This window comes from Eptatretus burgeri, chromosome 11 (assembly GCF_056783735.1).
Source record: "Eptatretus burgeri isolate ZD-2024b chromosome 11, Ebu_testis_v1, whole genome shotgun sequence".
In the NCBI taxonomy this organism is placed as follows: domain Eukaryota; kingdom Metazoa; phylum Chordata; class Myxini; order Myxiniformes; family Myxinidae; genus Eptatretus; species Eptatretus burgeri.
In genome coordinates this window covers 80,537,938-80,555,865 of record NC_140971.1, presented here as the reverse complement: position 1 = coordinate 80,555,865, position 17,928 = coordinate 80,537,938, and the positions used below count along the sequence as shown (strand labels likewise).

The 17,928-nt window shown below is 45.2% G+C and overlaps 1 protein-coding gene and 1 pseudogene across 2 annotated transcripts; both read right to left on the bottom strand.

Moving 5' to 3' along the window:
• Positions 1–121: 121 nt before the first annotated feature.
• On the bottom strand, positions 122–17,582 carry LOC147017480 (tRNA selenocysteine 1-associated protein 1-like). 2 transcript variants are annotated; one of them, XM_085847173.1, is made up of 7 exons: positions 17,278–17,582; positions 16,006–16,103; positions 5,540–5,639; positions 2,478–2,533; positions 2,284–2,358; positions 2,032–2,163; positions 122–1,925 (listed from the first exon to the last, which is right to left on the bottom strand). In XM_085847173.1, the coding sequence occupies exons 1-7, from the start codon at positions 17,569–17,571 to the stop codon at positions 1,802–1,804; spliced, it is 879 nt and encodes a 292-aa protein (XP_085703299.1). In that variant the 5' UTR covers positions 17,572–17,582; the 3' UTR covers positions 122–1,801. The 2 variants fall into 2 exon arrangements, with proteins under 2 accessions (XP_085703299.1, XP_085703300.1); XM_085847174.1 differs by having other exon boundaries at positions 17,446–17,484.
• Positions 6,225–6,365, bottom strand: LOC147017481 (signal recognition particle RNA; annotated as a pseudogene).
• Positions 17,583–17,928: the final 346 nt, after the last annotated feature.

Genomic DNA, 17,928 nt, shown 5'->3' with positions numbered 1-17,928 from the left:
GGAAAACAAAGCGCGATCAAATTTGCTGATCCAAAAATCGAATCGAAGAAGAGGGGATGCACCAACAATACCTGCAGATGGTCATTATCACCATCATGCCTGGCAATTGGATTGCAGCAACTTTTTGTGTAGATTAGGAGTTTATTGTTCACACACACAAAAAAGAAACTGTAGCGTATCATAACAATACCGTGCACCTTAGTGATGTTTTGTCTATGTAAAAAGAACAAGATATATAAAAAGACAACAGTAACAATCTCAGAAGAAAGGAAAAAAAAAAACCCCAAAAAATAAACAAGCAATTATTATCATTCATAAAAGACAATCAAGAAAGTCCTTCAATTTTTTTTTTTTTTGAATGTCATGAAACAAGTTTTGAAACAGTTTACGTACTCAATAGAGGCCAAGTGTAAATATATGATTTGATAGTTATACCAACGATCACAATATTTCTTTTATTACAAAAGAATACCCAGGTATAAATAACAAAAAAGGAAAAAAAATAAAAAAAAAGGTATCAGGATTGAAAATGCTGCCACAATGACAAAGCAGCAGTGTTAATGTTCACTCATTTCATTTTGCACACTCCCAAATAAATGGGAAGCACCTTTTAAAAAGGAAAACCTAGGCAATGCAGCCATTTAAAAGAAAGTCACTGCATGAAAAAAAATAAAAATTAAACGACAGCATGAAAAAAAATAATAAAAGGTCCAGATTGAAAACAATAACATGAGGTTAACATTGTGCAGGGAAGAAAACAGAAAAATGGAGAGAAACTAAAACATGAATTCTATCCGTTTCACTTCAACCATTCACGAAGCAAACGTGAGGAGGAGGTGGAGTAAAAGGAGAAACTATGGGGTGGATGAGCAAATAAGGGGAGGAGTAGGAGCGAGTCAGAGGGACGAGGAGGAGCGAGTCAGAGGGAGAGGGACGAGGAGGAGCAGCGAGTCAGAGGCAGAGTGACGAGGAGGAGCAGCGAGTCAGAGGCAGAGTGACGAGGAGGAGCAGCGAGTCAGAGGCAGAGTGACGAGGAGGAGCAGCGAGTCAGAGGCAGAGTGACGAGGAGGAGCAGCGAGTCAGAGGCAGAGTGACGAGGAGGAGCAGCGAGTCAGAGGCAGAGTGACGAGGAGGAGCAGCGAGTCAGAGTGACGAGGAGGAGCAGCGAGTCAGAGTGACGAGGAGGAGCAGCGAGTCAGAGTGACGAGGAGGAGCAGCGAGAGGCAGAGGAACGAGGAGGAACAGCGAGAGGCAGAGGGACGAGGAGGAGCAGCGAGTGAGAGGCGGAGGGACGAGGAGCAGCAGCGAGTGAGAGGCGGAGGGATGAGGAGCAGCAGCGAGTGAGAGGCGGAGGGACGAGGAGCAGCAGCGAGTGAGAAACGGAGGGACGAGGAGCAGCAGCGAGTCAGAGGGACGAGGAGCAGCGAGTGAGAAGCGGAGGGACGAGGAGCAGTGAGTCAGAGGCGGAGGTACGAGGAGAGGAGGGGGACTAAGAGGAGGGAGCGTAGGTGGAGGAGGAAGCGTATGTGGAGGAGGAAGCAAAAAATAAAAGCAATGTTAAGTGATGCGAATCCGTAAAGTTACAAAGTGCTTAGAAACTAAAGAAGCACTCCTAAATGCTACACATCGTAAATGAGAATGAAACAGCAGCAGAACGGTTGGAACCGGTTACTTCCTCTCGTGCTGCGCAACGCTCTATGATGCATCCCAGTCTTGGCACAGCGACCACTCGCTTTGAAAGGTTAAAGGGAGAAATTGCTGCACCGAAATCAGAGCAGAGCAGAGCGATGTCGGGTCCCTTCTAATGCCGCGGCGTGGCCATGTTTATGCGGATCGGCTTTCCGCCCAGACCCATCGCGCCCTGCATCTCCACGAGCGCTACCTTCTGCTCTTGCTCCTCACCAAATCGTACGAAACCAAAGCCTCTAGAATGTTGGAGACAAAAGCAATCATCTCAGCCAAATAATAACAAGCACAATAATTTAATTTCATTTTCGAAAACTCAAAACTATCGTGACATTGCCAATTTACCGAGAATTTCCTAGGTTATCCAGCACTACTTTCCCAGCTTGGCAGGATGTGTACCGCTGAGCAAAGAATTCATACAGCTGATAATCATCCACATCTTGAGTAAGGTCTCCTATGTATAACGAGAATTCTTGCCTGCGGAAAGAAACATGCAGAAGGAACTGAAGCAAGCTTTGTAAGGATTACTGCAAAACATTCAGCAATGATAAAATCAAGCAGAGGAGGGGGGGGGGGGGAGGTTGGCATTTGGATTACCGGCGAGGGATTTGCGACGTAGAGAAGGCTGGTCTTGTCGTCGTCATCATCATTGGCTTTTGATTCCAAGTGTTTCTGAAAAGTTAAAGATCGTTTCTTTTTTATTTTCAAGTTTACAAACTTTTGAAAATCCAACATTCCCAAAAGCAAATGGTGTATTGCAGTTTAAATAGAGGAAGGAAAAAAATAGACACCTTGTCTTGTCCATTTGCTTGCTATGAGTAGCGTAGTTCAGACGAAACATTTTACCCTGGAGGAAAGAGGATGGGAAAACAAAGGCTGAAATTGATTGGACAATTTGGTCTTTGTACATCTCAATGAGAATAAGCATTTAGGGCTGGCAAACATTTTTGTGTCAAAAAAAAAAAAAAAACACTAAAATCTCAAATTCTACCATATTTGCATGCATAATAAAATGGCTTTGGAGGAACAACCAAGAAATTCCGCTCTCATTTTTGAGAAACACCAGATGCACCCAAACCAACAATACAAGGAAAATTAACGATTCTCCTGCAGCGTAATTACGAAAAGTAGTCAAAAAAATAAATAAAAATTCAAACGGCACTCTTCGACGTCGACCGATATACCTCCACCCACATTATTACATCATGATAATACTTGTACCAGGTTTGCTTTAAATCCCTTCAGCTGTTCTCAACCATCACGTTTTTATCTGACACAACCTCTGACCTCTTCATGCCGAAATCTAATCTGTTTATCTTTACATAATTGCACACACTTGTAAAAAGTTTGGTCAAAACCACTGGTTCACAAGTTAGCATGATAACAGAATTTACCAAACATGACCTCTGACCTCGACTCCAAAATCGAATCAGTTCATCTTTAAATCAATATATATATATATATATATATATATATATATATATATATATATATATATATATATATATATATATATATGCCTGGTGTTGGCTTAATGGTTAGGGTGGTGGGCTTAGGATCCGAGAATCCTGAGTTCAAATCCCACTCGGCTGTTGAATTAATACCAGGTGGGGTTGACTCTGCCTGTCATCCTTCCGAGGTCGGCAAAATGAGTGCCAGCATGCTGGTATCCTGTGTCGGAGTGGCGACCCGTCCAGGATTGTACCCAATAGCCAAGGAGACTGCTTCGGCAGCACCAACGCTCTGCACAGAGTATGGTCCCAGTGGATGGATGGATATATATATATATATATATATATATATATATATATATATATATATATATATATATATATATATATATATATATATATATATATATACACGCTTGAACCAAGTTTGACTTCGATCCTTTGTGCAGATCTTAAGTTAATCGCTGCATCGAAAACTTATCACGGACTGACAACCCGAATAGTGTAGTTGAAAGTAGAAAATCGTGCAAATTATGATACAAGCATTAAATTTGGCATTTCTGTTCTGCAGGGCTTTCTGATCAAATCTGCCCGATTGGCCATTTGAAAATCCAAATTTTGAAAAATTTGAAGAAAAAAAAAAAAAAAACTTCAAAAAAATTTAAAGTCACAGCTGGCTGAAATTCTTGAAGCGCAAATGAACATCCCAGACAGAGAGCCAAGGGGAGATGCAGTCATCATTGATGGCTCAGCACTTATCAATGCCCTACCTCCACACACTTCAAAGATATTTGATGACTATGCTAAAGAAGACATCATCCCAAAGGTGGAATCCTATGGTGCCAGGTACGAGAGGGTGGACGTAGTGTTTGATGTGTACAAGAAGTAAAGTCTGAAGTCCGAGGCAAGGTTAAAAAGGGGGCAAGGAATCAGAAGAAGAGTGACAGGAACCAGTAAGACCCCAAGTAACTGGAGAAGCTTTCTTTGAGATGACAGCAACAAGACTGAGCTGTTTCACTTCCTTGCGGAAAAGATGTGTGAAGCACAGATGACAAGCACAGTCATTGTCACAAAAGGAGAAGATGCCATTAGCAACACAAGGAAGTCACTGGATGCTGTGTCTCCATGTTGTCATGAAGAAGCTGACACTCGAATATTTGTACACGCCAGGGATGCAACGGCGGATGGTGGCAAGTCCATTATGATTAAGGCTAATGGCACGGACGTACTAGTCATAGCAATATCTGTTCTGCCAACGTACAGGAACTAGGTCTTGAGAACATGTGGATTGCCTTTGGCCAAGGAGCCAAGGCACGATGGATTCCAGTCCATAAGGTAGTTTCTGCAATAGGGCCTGAGAAAGCTAGAGGGATCCCACACTTCCATGCGTTCACTGGATGTGACGTCGTGTCTGCCTTCCACGGTAAAGGGAAGAAAACTGCATGGCAGACTTGGAGCGTCTTTGATGTTTCTGAAACATTCACCAATCTCAGTCAGCATCCAACATTGATTCGTGATCTTGACTTTTTTTAAGTTTTTTTTTTTCAAATTTTTCAAAATTTGGATTTTCAAATGGCCAATCAGGCAGATTTGATTAGAATCCCCAGGAGAACAAATGTGCCAAATTTGATGCTTGTATCATCATTTGCACGATTCCTCTCAAAAATTTCTGTTATCTGGCCCACGAGAAAGCATAATGCCTCCACAGCAATTTCATCAGCAGAGGCATTCAAAACAATAAATAAAATAAATAAATGAAGGAAAACACGGCAATTCCATCCACAAGGAAGACAATCTATACCCGGCGCATGGACACAGCCAATCCTCCGCTCACGTTAATCGCAGCCGTTTCAGACAAGCGTCACTGTGAAGCTCGACCTTGATCGCTATCTTTCAATCGACGACTAAAAGAGAGTTGTTTGTTTGTCTGTCTGGCTGGCTGTCGTCATATTTCTCACAGAGATAACCAAACGGATCTTCAAAACTTTGAGGTTCATCGGTGAGTGTTTAAGGAAATTAATTTTTTTTTTTTTTATAAATCACTTTCGTGCCGAAACCTTTGTACCTGTGTGAAAGGTAATATTAAATGATCCCTGACCCTATTCATTAGTGGGTGTAGGGAAGCGTTTTAAGCCTCCACAAAAAATATTATAATAACAGGAAAAAAAAATTGATTTCTTCAAAATATCAACAGGATTAGAACAGCACCCAGGCAATGCTGGATATCCCTACCAATTCAAAATAAAATATCCACCAAGATGTGCATTTGTTCAAACAATATTTACAATAACCAAACTATAAAGAAAATAAAAACCCCAAATTGTTGCTGAGCGAGACAAATCAGAAAAATCCAACCCTGTGAATTTGTGGAAGTGATGACCAAAAGAAAAATAAAGACGCACATGACATGCTCCAGGAACTTGCTTTCCATTGAGGTTCTGCAAGCAGTGCTCCGCAGCCAGTTGATCTGGGAATTCAACAAAACCGTAGCCTGCTGGAGATCTGCAGGCAACACGCACATACAACATGGCATCAACATCAGTTCAACAGCTGCGTGCACAACCTGAGTCACGTCCAAAGTCAGGCACCTAATGCTGAAAAAATTCTGTTCATGCAAATGTAGTCAAGGCTACTTGATGTGAATGTGACATGCCGGGTGGGAAACATTTTGGGATGAATCTCGGGTCACCATGAAGACTAATCCATCGGTACACACTGCAGCAGCAGCACTCTGAAAGAAAATGGCACCACTACCTTAACGGCCACCAATTATTCTCACGTTATTATGGAGCTGGCCGGGAAACGTTTGTTGCTCAAGTCTTCCACGATCCAGCTGGCCAGGCCTGACATTTGACCAAAGGAGATTTGTGCAGGGATTTGTCATTTGTTCAGGATGCCAGCGATAACTCGCCTACACTTTGTGCAAGACACCATGGGATCTTTAACGCAAGTCAACAATTAGTGTTGGCGCACGGGTCCTCCAGCTTAATGTCACCTGTTGAATGGACACACACCTTAATACCTCGCCCTGGATGCAAAACACCAGGGTGACAGTTTGTAGCTGGGTCGAGATATGATCCAAAGGGATATGGATTGGGTTTCGCCATGACTCCGGGCTGCCCTACACCCTCTCATAGCGCGGCCCAATGCAGAGCTCCCGTCCTCAAGCGATCCTCCAACCCAAGCCTCCGAGTAGCCGGATTACAGGCGCACGCCACTACGCCCGGTCTATTGATCAGTAAACTATTCCTGAAAATAAAATAATAGTCTGCAGTTTCAATCAAAAAGTGAAAGAAAAGGCAAAATTCAAAAATTGAGACCTCCAACATTCGAAGGAGGCAAAGTTTGGCGGAAGACAGGACGCCAAGTTTAACACATGGGTATGACACACACATTGATTCACCCTGCCAATGAAACACCAGGATGAAAATTTACAGCTGGGTTGAGATTCAGTCCCAGAGTAGACAGCTTTGAGGTGAGAGTAGGTTCCTCAGTCATCCTGTCTGCTGAGGCTGTATCATAACACACTGTTCATAAACAAACTGCGATTTCCATTGTTTTTGTTTTTTTTAGATACAATGTTGAGGGTCATATAAGAGCCGAGGCCCAACACACAGCAAGGGGATTGGGGGGGGGGGGGCATGAGACAAGAGGAGCGGCAGAGGGAACGACAAAACAGTGGGGAACAGAGACATTAGGAGATCTGTGGAAAGGAGAGGGATGGGGTGGGGAACACGGGGTATACAAGATTGACACCACAGGGACTTTTTTGGAAGGAAAGCAGGGAATTTGAAGGAGATGGGTTTGGGGTGGATTAAAGGGGGTAGAAAAGATCAGGGTTTTGGATGGGGGAAGATAAGAGGTGGTGGTGAACAGATGTTTTGAAGGCCTGGAGGGAAGAATGAGACTGAAGAGAGTGTGGGAGTTTATTCCAAAGGCGGGGAAAAAGAGGAATGTAAGAGTGAAGGTGAGCAGTGATTCGTGATTTTGGTAGTTTTACCAGAAGGGGGTTGTTGGCGGACCTTGAGCGCCCTGCGGAAATATACTGGGGACATATCGCAGACAGCAGGGATGGGGGGGGGGCGAGAACAGAGAGAAAATGGTAGAAGACAGAAAGACCACTAACCTGCCTGCGGTGAGAGAGTGAGAGGCCCAAAGACTCAGCCTCATCGTGGGAGATACCAATAATCCTAAATGCCCTGGTTTCCACAGCATGAAGCTGAGAAAGGTGAGAGGCAGAAGCACCAGCCCAGAGGGGAGGGCAGTACTCCATCAGGCTGCGGACGACAACTTTGTACGTGGTCAGGAGCTCAGGTGGGCCGAGGAAGGACATTGAACGACGGAGGATTCCCAGTCGGCGACTGGCTTTGGAGGCCAGGTTGGAAATGTGGCTTTCCCAGGAAAGATCATGGCAGATAGTGAGACCCAGAATCTTGAATGAAAGGACTTCTTCCAGAGGATTGTTGAGAAAGTGGATGGGGGGGGGGTTCCAAACGGTCCTTTCGGAGAGCCATAGTGAGAGTGTGAGAGTTGTCAAGATTGAAAGACATGTTCCACGTGTTGGACGAGTTTGTGATTTTATCCAGATCTGCAGTGAGCGAAGAAGCTGCTGCTTGCCGGTCTGAGGGATGACAGATGGTACGGCAGAGGGTGGAGTCATCAGCAAAGAGATAGAGGATTTTCCAGAGTTGGAGAAATCATTGATGAAAACCAGTAAAATAACAGGGCCCAGAACGCTGCCTTGAGGAACTCCAGCCTGGACAGGAAGAGGGGATGAAAAAACTCCATTTAGGGCCACACGTTGACTGCGACAGGAGAGGAAGTCTGCGAGCCATGAGTGGAGATGGCCTTGGATACCATAGGAAGAGAGTTTGGTGAGCAGGGCAGGGTGCCAGACCACATCAAAAGCACGTGATATGTCTCGTGATATGGCTCTGATTTCATGTCCGGCATTGAAGACCTCCATCCATTGTTGGGAGAGTAGAAGCAGCATATCCAGGGTCGAGTGACCTGGTCTGAAACCAAATTGATGATCTGAAATCAAGCCATTGGAGAAGAGGAAGGATTTAATGGCTGAAGCGATGATGGATTCCATAACCTTGCTGATGATTGGGAGAAGGCTGATTGGTCGGGAGTTGCAGGGATCTGTTTTTGCACCATTTTTATGCAGGGCAGTTTCAGGACAACTGCCTCGCCACAAGCTTCAGTGACCCAAAGGTGGGAGGAAGTGTCGGACAACTGTAGACGAGAGGAGATGAATCTGTGCATGAGATGGAGCAAGTTTCTTTGAAAGAATTCCCACGATGAGTTGATGGAGAAAGTAGCGATGGGAGACCAGTTTAGAAGTTTGATGGCTGCTTGAAGACCCTGCCAGTCAGCCTGAGTAAAATGCCAGACTCGACGGCGGTGAGGTGGTTCTCTTATAAGAGCCAGAGAGATGTCCACTTTGACAAGTATGTGGTCAGAAGAACCGATTGGAGCGGAGGAAGAACAGCAGATATTTTCAGGTCAGGTCAGGTCAGGTATGGGAGCATGTGCCAGAACAGCGCGTCGCTGCGTCCACTTTCCGCCGGTACTCCAGGGGCCTCCGTCTGGCCATCCCCCAGGCAGATGCCAGGCCCATCCCCATCTCCTTGAGATGATGGTCAACCTGCTGCAACCACGAGGCACATGGTTCGCCCACTGGCCTCCTCCACTCATGAGACTCCCTCGCTGAGAGAATCTGGTGAGCAGGATCAGCGTCAGGAAAACGAGCCACATGTCCATACAACCGCAACTGACGCTCGTGGACTATGCAGGTAACAAATCTCATCCGAGTCTCTCTCAGCAACCGCTCGTTGGACACAAAATCCGACCAGCGGTAGCCAAGGATTCTCCGAAGAGACCTGGTACCAAAGGAATTAAGTCTCCGACTTAGATCCTTGGTCAGAGTCCAAGTCTCGCATCCATAGAGCAAAACTGGAAGTCCCAAGGACCTGAAGACTCGGACTTTCGTCCTCCCGCACAGATCCCGGCAGCGCCACACCCCATGATCCAGTGAATCCATGACTCCCCAGGCCCGACCCAGACGTCGATTGACCTCTGACTCACAGCCAGCAGAGACATGAATATCACTGTCAAGGTAAGTGAATCTCTCCACAACCTCAACATCCTCACCACAAACAGACACAGACAGGACAGCAGCATCCAAGATGTCACCGAAAGCCTGGATCTTAGTTTTGACCCAAGAAACCCGTAATCCCAGTGGCTCCGACTCCTCATTCAGCACCTCGAGGGCCCCCAAAAGGATATCTAAAGTCTCCGCAAAGATGACTGCATCATCTGCAAAATCAAGGTCCGAGATCTTGACATTCCTAAACGATGCACCGCAACTTGATCTCTCCGACATCCTCCCTAAAATCCAGTCCATACAAGTGCTGAAAAGTGTGGGGCCAGTACACACCCCTGACGAACTCCAGTAACAACTGGAAATAAGTCAGAGATGGTACCACCACACTTCACAGCACTCTCAGTACCAGAGTAGAGTTCAGACATCAGATCTTAGGGATATTTTCAGGGAAATTTGTCAAAATAAAATCCAGCAGAGATATTGGACCATTAGTTGAGATCCGGGTCGGGAAGTTGACCGATCGAGTCAGTCCCAATGAGTCGCAGAACGTATACGTTCAAAATGTACACATACAAAAAGTAGAATCCAAATCCAAAAAGATGGCGAGTGGTGTCCCAGCACGGTGTAAAATAAAATCACATGTACAATAATTACATTTAAAAACAAAAAAGTAGAATCCAAATCCAAAAAGATGGCGAGTGGTGTCCCAGGATGGTGTAAAATAAAATCACATGTACAATAATTACATTAAAAAAAAAAACAAGTGAAAAAAAAAAGCCTTTTGGGGCCATTTTATCTCACCTCCTGCGAGTGTGTTATTTAATCATATCACATGAGAAGAAATTGCTTTTTACCTCGGCCACTGAAGGTGAAGGTGGTTATGTTTTCACCCCTTTCTGTCTGTTTGTTTGTTTGTGTGCAGGAGATCTCAAAAAGTTGTGGTCGGATATGGATGAAATTTTGTGGACAGGTTGGGTGTGTGACAAGGACGAACTGATTAGATTTTGGTGAAGATTCAGGTGCTAATTTTTTTTAAAGTGATTCTTCAGATACTAGAATTTTAAAAGTGATTCTTCACCATTGAGAGATGGGGCCAAAAACAATATAGCACTGTACAACATGGTATTTCAACAATGTATTGGGCCCAATATGTTCTCGTGGATCAGGCATTACGTGGTGGCTCTATGCGCTCCACCAAGTGCTCTTCAAGTTCATAATTTTATCGGATTTCACTCTCGATTTCGATAATTATTTAGGCGACGGGTTTCGATCGTCAAATATGGAATCACATTGAACCTAGCCTCACACAGCGAATCAGCGTAACAGCTAATGGACAAACAGACAGCCATCTTTGTCATATATATGTGTATGTGTATATATATATATATATATATATATATATATATATATATATATATATATATATATGTATGTGTGTATATATATATGTGTATGTGTGTATGTATATATATATATATATATATATATATATATATATATATATATATATATACATATATATGTGTGTATATATATATATATATATATATATATATATATATATATATATATATATATATATATATATATATATATATATATATATATATATATATATATATATATATATATATATATATATATATTGTGACGAATCTGGGAACCATTCACATTCACACAGTTGACCCAAAGTTTAGTTATTTCGTTAAGTATATGTGGATAGTTAGAATCTCTCCCCAATGTCTAATGGGTTAATTTCATGTGTGCTGCAGGTTTATTTTATAGTCAGGTTTTTTACATCTTTAAATCTACCGACGCCAGCGGAACCCGCGCTTCACTCCTCCTCCCACTCTGCGGGCGAACAAGCGCTTCACCCGCCCAGCTTTCACTTCACACCACGGCGCCATAGCGCACGTGTTTCTGACTACGGACGTGGGCGGAGCCCCCCCTCGCCTCAGAGCAGACTCCGCCCCAGCAAGATGGAATGTTCCTCCTGTCCAATCAGGGGTGAGATTGTCTCAGCTCTGACTCCGCCCCATCATAGAAGAATGTCTCCCCTCTCGACACTGGGGAAGACAACAAAAGAGCCTCTCTAGGGAGAGGAGCACCGAGACGCCGACACGCCCCCTCCTCCAATCGCGGCTGGCCACCACGACACCCGAAAATGCCCCATCCAATCCGGAGGCGAGTTACAGGAGAGCGGATCCCTCCACCCCACATGGGGGAGGGATAAGAAGGATCGCAAGCTGTATCCGTGAGGTGGGTTGTTCCTTGGTTCTGGTCTGCTGGGCTCTCCTGGTCGTCGGTAATCGTTCGTAGGATCCTGGCTGCGCTCGTTGGATTCTGGTTCGTGGGTTCGAGTCCCACCGTGGTGGGTTGTGTTGGAGCGCTCGAGCAGGGATCTCCATTCCCTTCCACGGACTCCGAGCTCCACAAGTGCGAGTCAGTAAAACCTCACGAGGCGGCCAGGTACCCGACCAGACTCTGACCCCCAGCTGCCTATCCTCCGCGGCTGGAGGGTCCAATAAAGGCCAGCCGGCTCCATTTATTTTTGGGTGTGTGTGTGTCTGTCTGTGACCAGTCTGAGTCTGGTAAGTAGAACTGTTGAGTGATTGCCATTGTACATTTGCCTGCATTTATATTCATGGTTTAGTCTGCTCTGTGTTTCCCTCCCTATTGCCTATTGTAAATAAATAACTGTTAGATGTTCCAGTTCGTTGTCTGTGTTTTCTTTCATTGATCCAGTATGGTTCGGGCTTGAGAATTAGGGAGGCCGATTGTGCCGTAAATTGCTATTTGGACCGGCGCGGCTTTGGTAATTCCCGCTCAGTTACGATGGATCCGAGTCGGTAACAGCGACTCGGTTTGGACAAAGCCGGCCGAGGGTGTGGCTTCCCCGGTAGCTAGACCGCACGGCTAATTAGGTAAATCGGAATCAGACAAAAAGACCCTAACCGCATGGTCGAAATATTGGCGTCCACGGTCCATTAAGCGATCCGTCGACTTCGGAGTTATCCGGAGTGACGACCTTCAATTCTGGGTGTTTGGGTGGAGATGGCCCAACTGCTCCATCTAGCGGTCATTCCTCGCCCCCGAACGAGGCACGACAACAATATATATATATATATATATATATATATATATATATATATATATATATATATATATATATAAATATATTGAGAGGGGTTGAGAGAGGGAGGAGAGAGAGAGGAAAGAGGGGGTGGGGAAGCGAGGACAAATGAAGAGATAGGGGAAGGGATGGATGGAGGGAAGAATGGATGGATGGATGGAAAGTGGATTCACAGCAAGTTCCACAGCATCGCTGGGTGGTGCTAAGCATGACCGTTCCGAGGTGAAGGTTACATTTTAAACTTTTGTCAGATTTAACCAAGACAATGGAATACACGTTTATATATACATATATACATACATACACATATTTACATTATCTTGAAAGTCAATTTGTAATTTTATTTTCAAAAACGACAACTGATTTTTAGTCATTCACAGCGCCGTCTATTGTCTCGTCATGGCTTACATACATCAGTTTGGTCCATTCATCAATCCCTTTCATTCATCCCATCCATTCATCCGTCCATCCGTTAAGTAATGGCAGGCTTGACACTGCATGACAACGCAAAGCGCAACACAGGCGGGTAGTTGATCGATGTATTTTTGAGTGCGTTTTGTGCAGAGGGACACTTTTTTTTTGTATACCTTGTCAAGGCTCAGATGAGAGCTAACACACAACGCACAGCAAGGGGGCATGAGACAAGAGGGGCGTAGGAAGAACAAAACAGTGGGGAACAGACACATTAGATCTGTAGAAGGGAGGATGGGGTGGGGAACACAGGGTAAACAAGATGGACACTACAGGGACTTTCAGGAAAGAAATCAGGGAATTTGAAGGAGGTGGGTTTGGGGTAGATTAGTGGGGGAATGCCATTAATTATCTTCAAAAGGGGTATTGTAATGAACGCAAACACCCAATTTTCATTCCTGCACTCCTTTGAAGTTCCCTTTGTATATATGCAAAGTTTCAGACCACTAGGTTTCATGGTTTTGGAATTATGGAAGGGGGGGGGGGGAGACACACTGACATTTATTATTATTATTATGGATGATTTATGTTTAAGAAAAGAGATCACAAATTAACAATAATGGAACAGTAATAGAAACACTCGCTCCATATAGGAGCGGTTAATGAAGGCATATGCTGTCGGCAGCTTACCTTTAAGTTAAGGCTCAAGCCCCATGTGTCAACCTGCAGGAACATTTGTTGCCGCCAAGTGTTCGGATTCATTTGTGGTCACGGTTGTAGGCTTTTTACTTCGAGAAAAAGCTTCCAATGAACTAATTTGATGAGCACGCTTCATTTTTTTTTTTTTTTTTTTTTTTTCGCTCAAGTAAGGTAGGCGCTTGGCTAGTCTATGAGTGATGTGTAATTTCGGTGGAAGTTGGGCAAAGTCCAACTCGGTGACCGTGCTCCCGATGAGGCAATCAGAAGTGGTGTAAGATACAGTACCAACATCCTGTGAACCCAGAAAACTCCGTAGTTTTGATCCAAGTTTTCAACAATGATCGATCGTGACAAAGAGAAATTAATAAAATTATAAATGAACAGGAAACAAAGATTAGATGCATGTGTGAAAAAAGACTACATGCCCAGACCAGGAATTGAACCCAGATCCTCAGGAAAACCGAACCAGTGCTCTGCCATCTGAGTTATCTGGGCAACCCACAGTCTGGACATGCAATGCTCCCACATGTAGATGCCACTCCTAAGAGGGAGTGTCCCAGAAGCACGACATCACACGTGCGTTTAGGTCAATTGTGGACAAATCGCTGCATATTCATGGAAGTTGCATTTTCTTTTTTCCCCATTCAAGAATCTACGACAACCTCTTTAAAGGGTTTCCAATTATTCCCACCTTCTCGTGGTGTCAGCCAGATAAAGTTTATTTGCAAGCCCAAATCTTAAATGAACTCGCTCGCTTGTCCTTCGACTGAAGGCAATTTAGGTATGAATTGGCAACTTCTTTCAGGTGCCGGCAATAACTCACCCACTCTTCACAAAACATCATGGGCTGTGAGGCAATGTCTCCCTCTGATGTACCATACTTTTCTCAGAGCGTGGGTCCCGCCAAAGCAACTTCCTGAGCAAGGGCGATGCCGGGTGGTTTGCCATTGCCTTCCAGGCAGTAGTTAGGGCAGGAATTTTGCCATGGTGCCGGCAATAGCTGGCCTGCTCTTCGTGAAGGACACTGTGGGGATCTTTAAATGCCTATGAATACCAACTAATGTTGGCAGACGGGACGACAGTTTCATGTCCATCTGAGGGATAGCACACACAATGACGAATCACCCTGCGTGTGAAATACCAGGATAACAGTTTATAGCTGGGTCAAGATTTGAGCTCAGGCTAGACAGCTTAGAAGAGAGTGTGCGTACCTCTGAGCCATCCTGTGAAGCACTAATGACAGCCGACAGTCAGGTCAGCAATGGACATGGAATACATTGGTTTGTCATGGAGGAGTTGCTATCCTCTCAGCAACAACACCTTGAGTCAGCAAGCAATGCCAGTGTAACCCACTGTCAGGAAATACAGCATTGGAGAGGACCACAGATCTTGCTGCCCGCAGTTCAGGAGTTTCGGCAGGAATTTGTAATTTGGTGGTGGTGGTGGAGGGAGGATGCCAATGAGAATGTGCCTACAGTCCCTACACTTTACAAAAGACACCCTGATGTATTTAACGCCCACCAATGACAAGGACTGGCAGACGCGTCCTCCGATGGAAACTGCACACACATTGATACTTCATCCTGCATGTAAAACACCAGGTTGGCAGTTTACAGCTCAAAGGTGAGTCCACCCACCTCCCGGGCCTGGGATCTTCTTTTTCTTTAATGGCCACAATTATTCCAACATTCTTGTGAAGTTGCCCCAAGTCTTTCATGAACTGGCTGGCGAGGCCTAATGCTCCACTGATGTCAGAGCAGGAATTTTGAATTTGGCTTGGGTGTTGGCGATAGCTCGTCCTAAGGATGTAAAGTAATAATCATTACGTCAAGTAATTTTAAAGTTGATGAATCCAAACCTCCGGATCTGGATCTTCACCAAAATTGAATCAATTCTTCCTCGTCACACACCCAACGTGTCCACCAAGTTTCATCCGAATCCGTGCACAACTTTTTGAGATATCGTGCTATATATAATTTTTGGCCCGATCTCTCAATGGTGAAGAATCACGTAAAAATTCTCGGAAGCCGGATCCGGATTTGGATCTTCACCAAAATCTAATCAGTTCGTCCTTGTCACACCGAACCTGTCCACAATTCCATCTGGATCCGTCCACAACTTTTTGAGATATCCTGTACACAGACAAACAGAAAGGGGTGAAAACAACGTCCTTCACCTTCGTGGCAGAAGTAATTAACACATATAAACCATTAGGATGTGGAACCTGCAGGGGAGAGATGAGGATGAGGACGAGGACGAGGAAGAGCATGAGTATGAGTATGAGGATGACGCGGAACCACACACACATCAGCAATTCCAAAAGAGAAAGCACATTACAATAGTTAAATGTGTAATTGGAATACATCCCGAAGGAATATTCGCCACGCAATTCCAACACTCAAATTGCATCACAATTATTCTCAATAGCCCCTCTGAACTTGCGTGGCTCAGACTCCCAGGGAATGGAGAGGGAAGTAATCTGGAGTGGAGTTAAAAAAGGAAAGGAATTTCTGTACCCATTGAGGCGGTTACGAATCACTTTAACTCCGATGATGCTCTCTCCGACCGACGCGAAGGCTTGCGCCAAGAACGACTCGTCCATGAGGGGATCCAACTGCAGGGAAACAAAATGGGGGAATTTCAGAATGGTGGGAAAACCAATTGGGAATGCCGATGAGAACGCTGCGAAAACCAATGAAAAAGGCACGGAGTTTGTAAACAGCAAAACAACTACAAAATCAAAGTTCAACCTGCACAATAATTTTTTTTTCTTAATTACCAAGATTTATTTATTACGTACATATGGAAGTGAGAAAAATAATGAAGAAGGTAGGGGGGGGCAAGAAAGATTCGTCTGAAGGGGGGGCAAGTAAGATTCCTCCGGAGGGGGGGAGGCAAGTAAGATTTCTCCAAAGGGGAGCCACGTAAGATTCCTCCGGAGTGGGGCAAGTAAGATTCCTCCGGAGAAAGGGCAAGTAAGATTCCTCCGGAGGGGGGCAAGTAAGATTCCTCCGGAGGGGGGGAAGTAAGATTCCTACGGAGAGGGGGGGCAAGTAAGATTCCTCCGGAGAAAGGGCAAGTAAGATTCCTCTGGAGGGGGGGCAAGTAAGATTCCTACGGAGAGGGGGGCAAGTAAGATTCCTCCGGAGGGGCAAGTAAGATTCCTACTGAGGGGGGCAAGTAAGATTCATTTGGAGAGGGGGGGGCAAGTAAGATTCCTCCGGAGAGGACGGCAAGTAAGATCCCTCTGGAGGGGGGGCAAGTAAGATCCCTCTGGAGGGGGGGCAAGTAAGATTCCTCCGGAGGGGGGGCAAGTAAGATTCCTCCCGAGGGGGGGCAAGTAAGATTCATTTGGAGAGGGGGCAAGTAAGATTCGTCCGGGGGGGGTGGGGGCAAGAATCCCACCATATTACAATCGCAATAAATGTACGTACCCCGAACCTGGAATATCAAGTACCAAATATATTTTAAAAATTGACATTTTTTTATTTATAATTTTGGAGAAAACCACAAGCCGAGAGTTCAACAGACGCCCATCCAGGGATCCCTCGACTCGATGCACCATCGACGACACAGGTCAGAGTCCCGGGCCGAAGGACACAAACAAGGAACAACGGCCGAGGAAGATGGAAGAACAAACGCAGACAATGGCGGCGTAGGAAGAACACACGTGGTCGTTTGGGGGTTTGGACGGGCCGAGTTCGGTGTTTGGGGAAACAGAGGGTAGAGTTGTGGATCGGGGGGTCGGGAGGAGGGTCGAACGAGGCAAGAACACCACGGACTCGTACAAGTCCGTGAAGGAGACCCCGACATCGAGGAACCTCCGGAGTTGAGGCGGCCGCGGGAAGGCCCGAGCGAGTGAACGAAGAGCCGAGTGAGAATGAATGCTTCTCCACACATCTCGTGGACAAACGTCGAACCCTTGGGGTGTCCGAGTCCCGAACGCGGACACTCACGTCTCCGATCCATAAGCTGGCCATCTGAGGGGACGGAGAGAACCGAAGAGCTCGATAATCGGAGTACGAAAGGAGGAGTAGGAACCCAAGAAAACCAATATGGTGCAGATCCAACGTTTCCCTCATTCATTCCTTGATTTACTCTTATTCATTCATTCACGTTTATCCAAACGAACATCGGGTTAAAACACAAAATTAGTTACTTTCGTCGCTTTGATTCGGAAAATAAACTTAATTGATACATTTTAGTCGACCATGTTATATATATATATTTTTTAAACAACAATGTCGATCGTGAAAACTCCATTTTTGTTAAATGTACGTGGAATGAATTGGGCGGAGAGGACGTGAGACCTGTGGTGTGAGGGGAGGGAGTGGTGGAGTGAGGTGGTGGTAGTGGTGGGGTGGGTTGGTAGTGGTGGAGTGAGGTGTTGGTAGTGGTGGAGTGAGGTGTTGGTAGTAGTGGTGGTGGAGTGAGGTGGT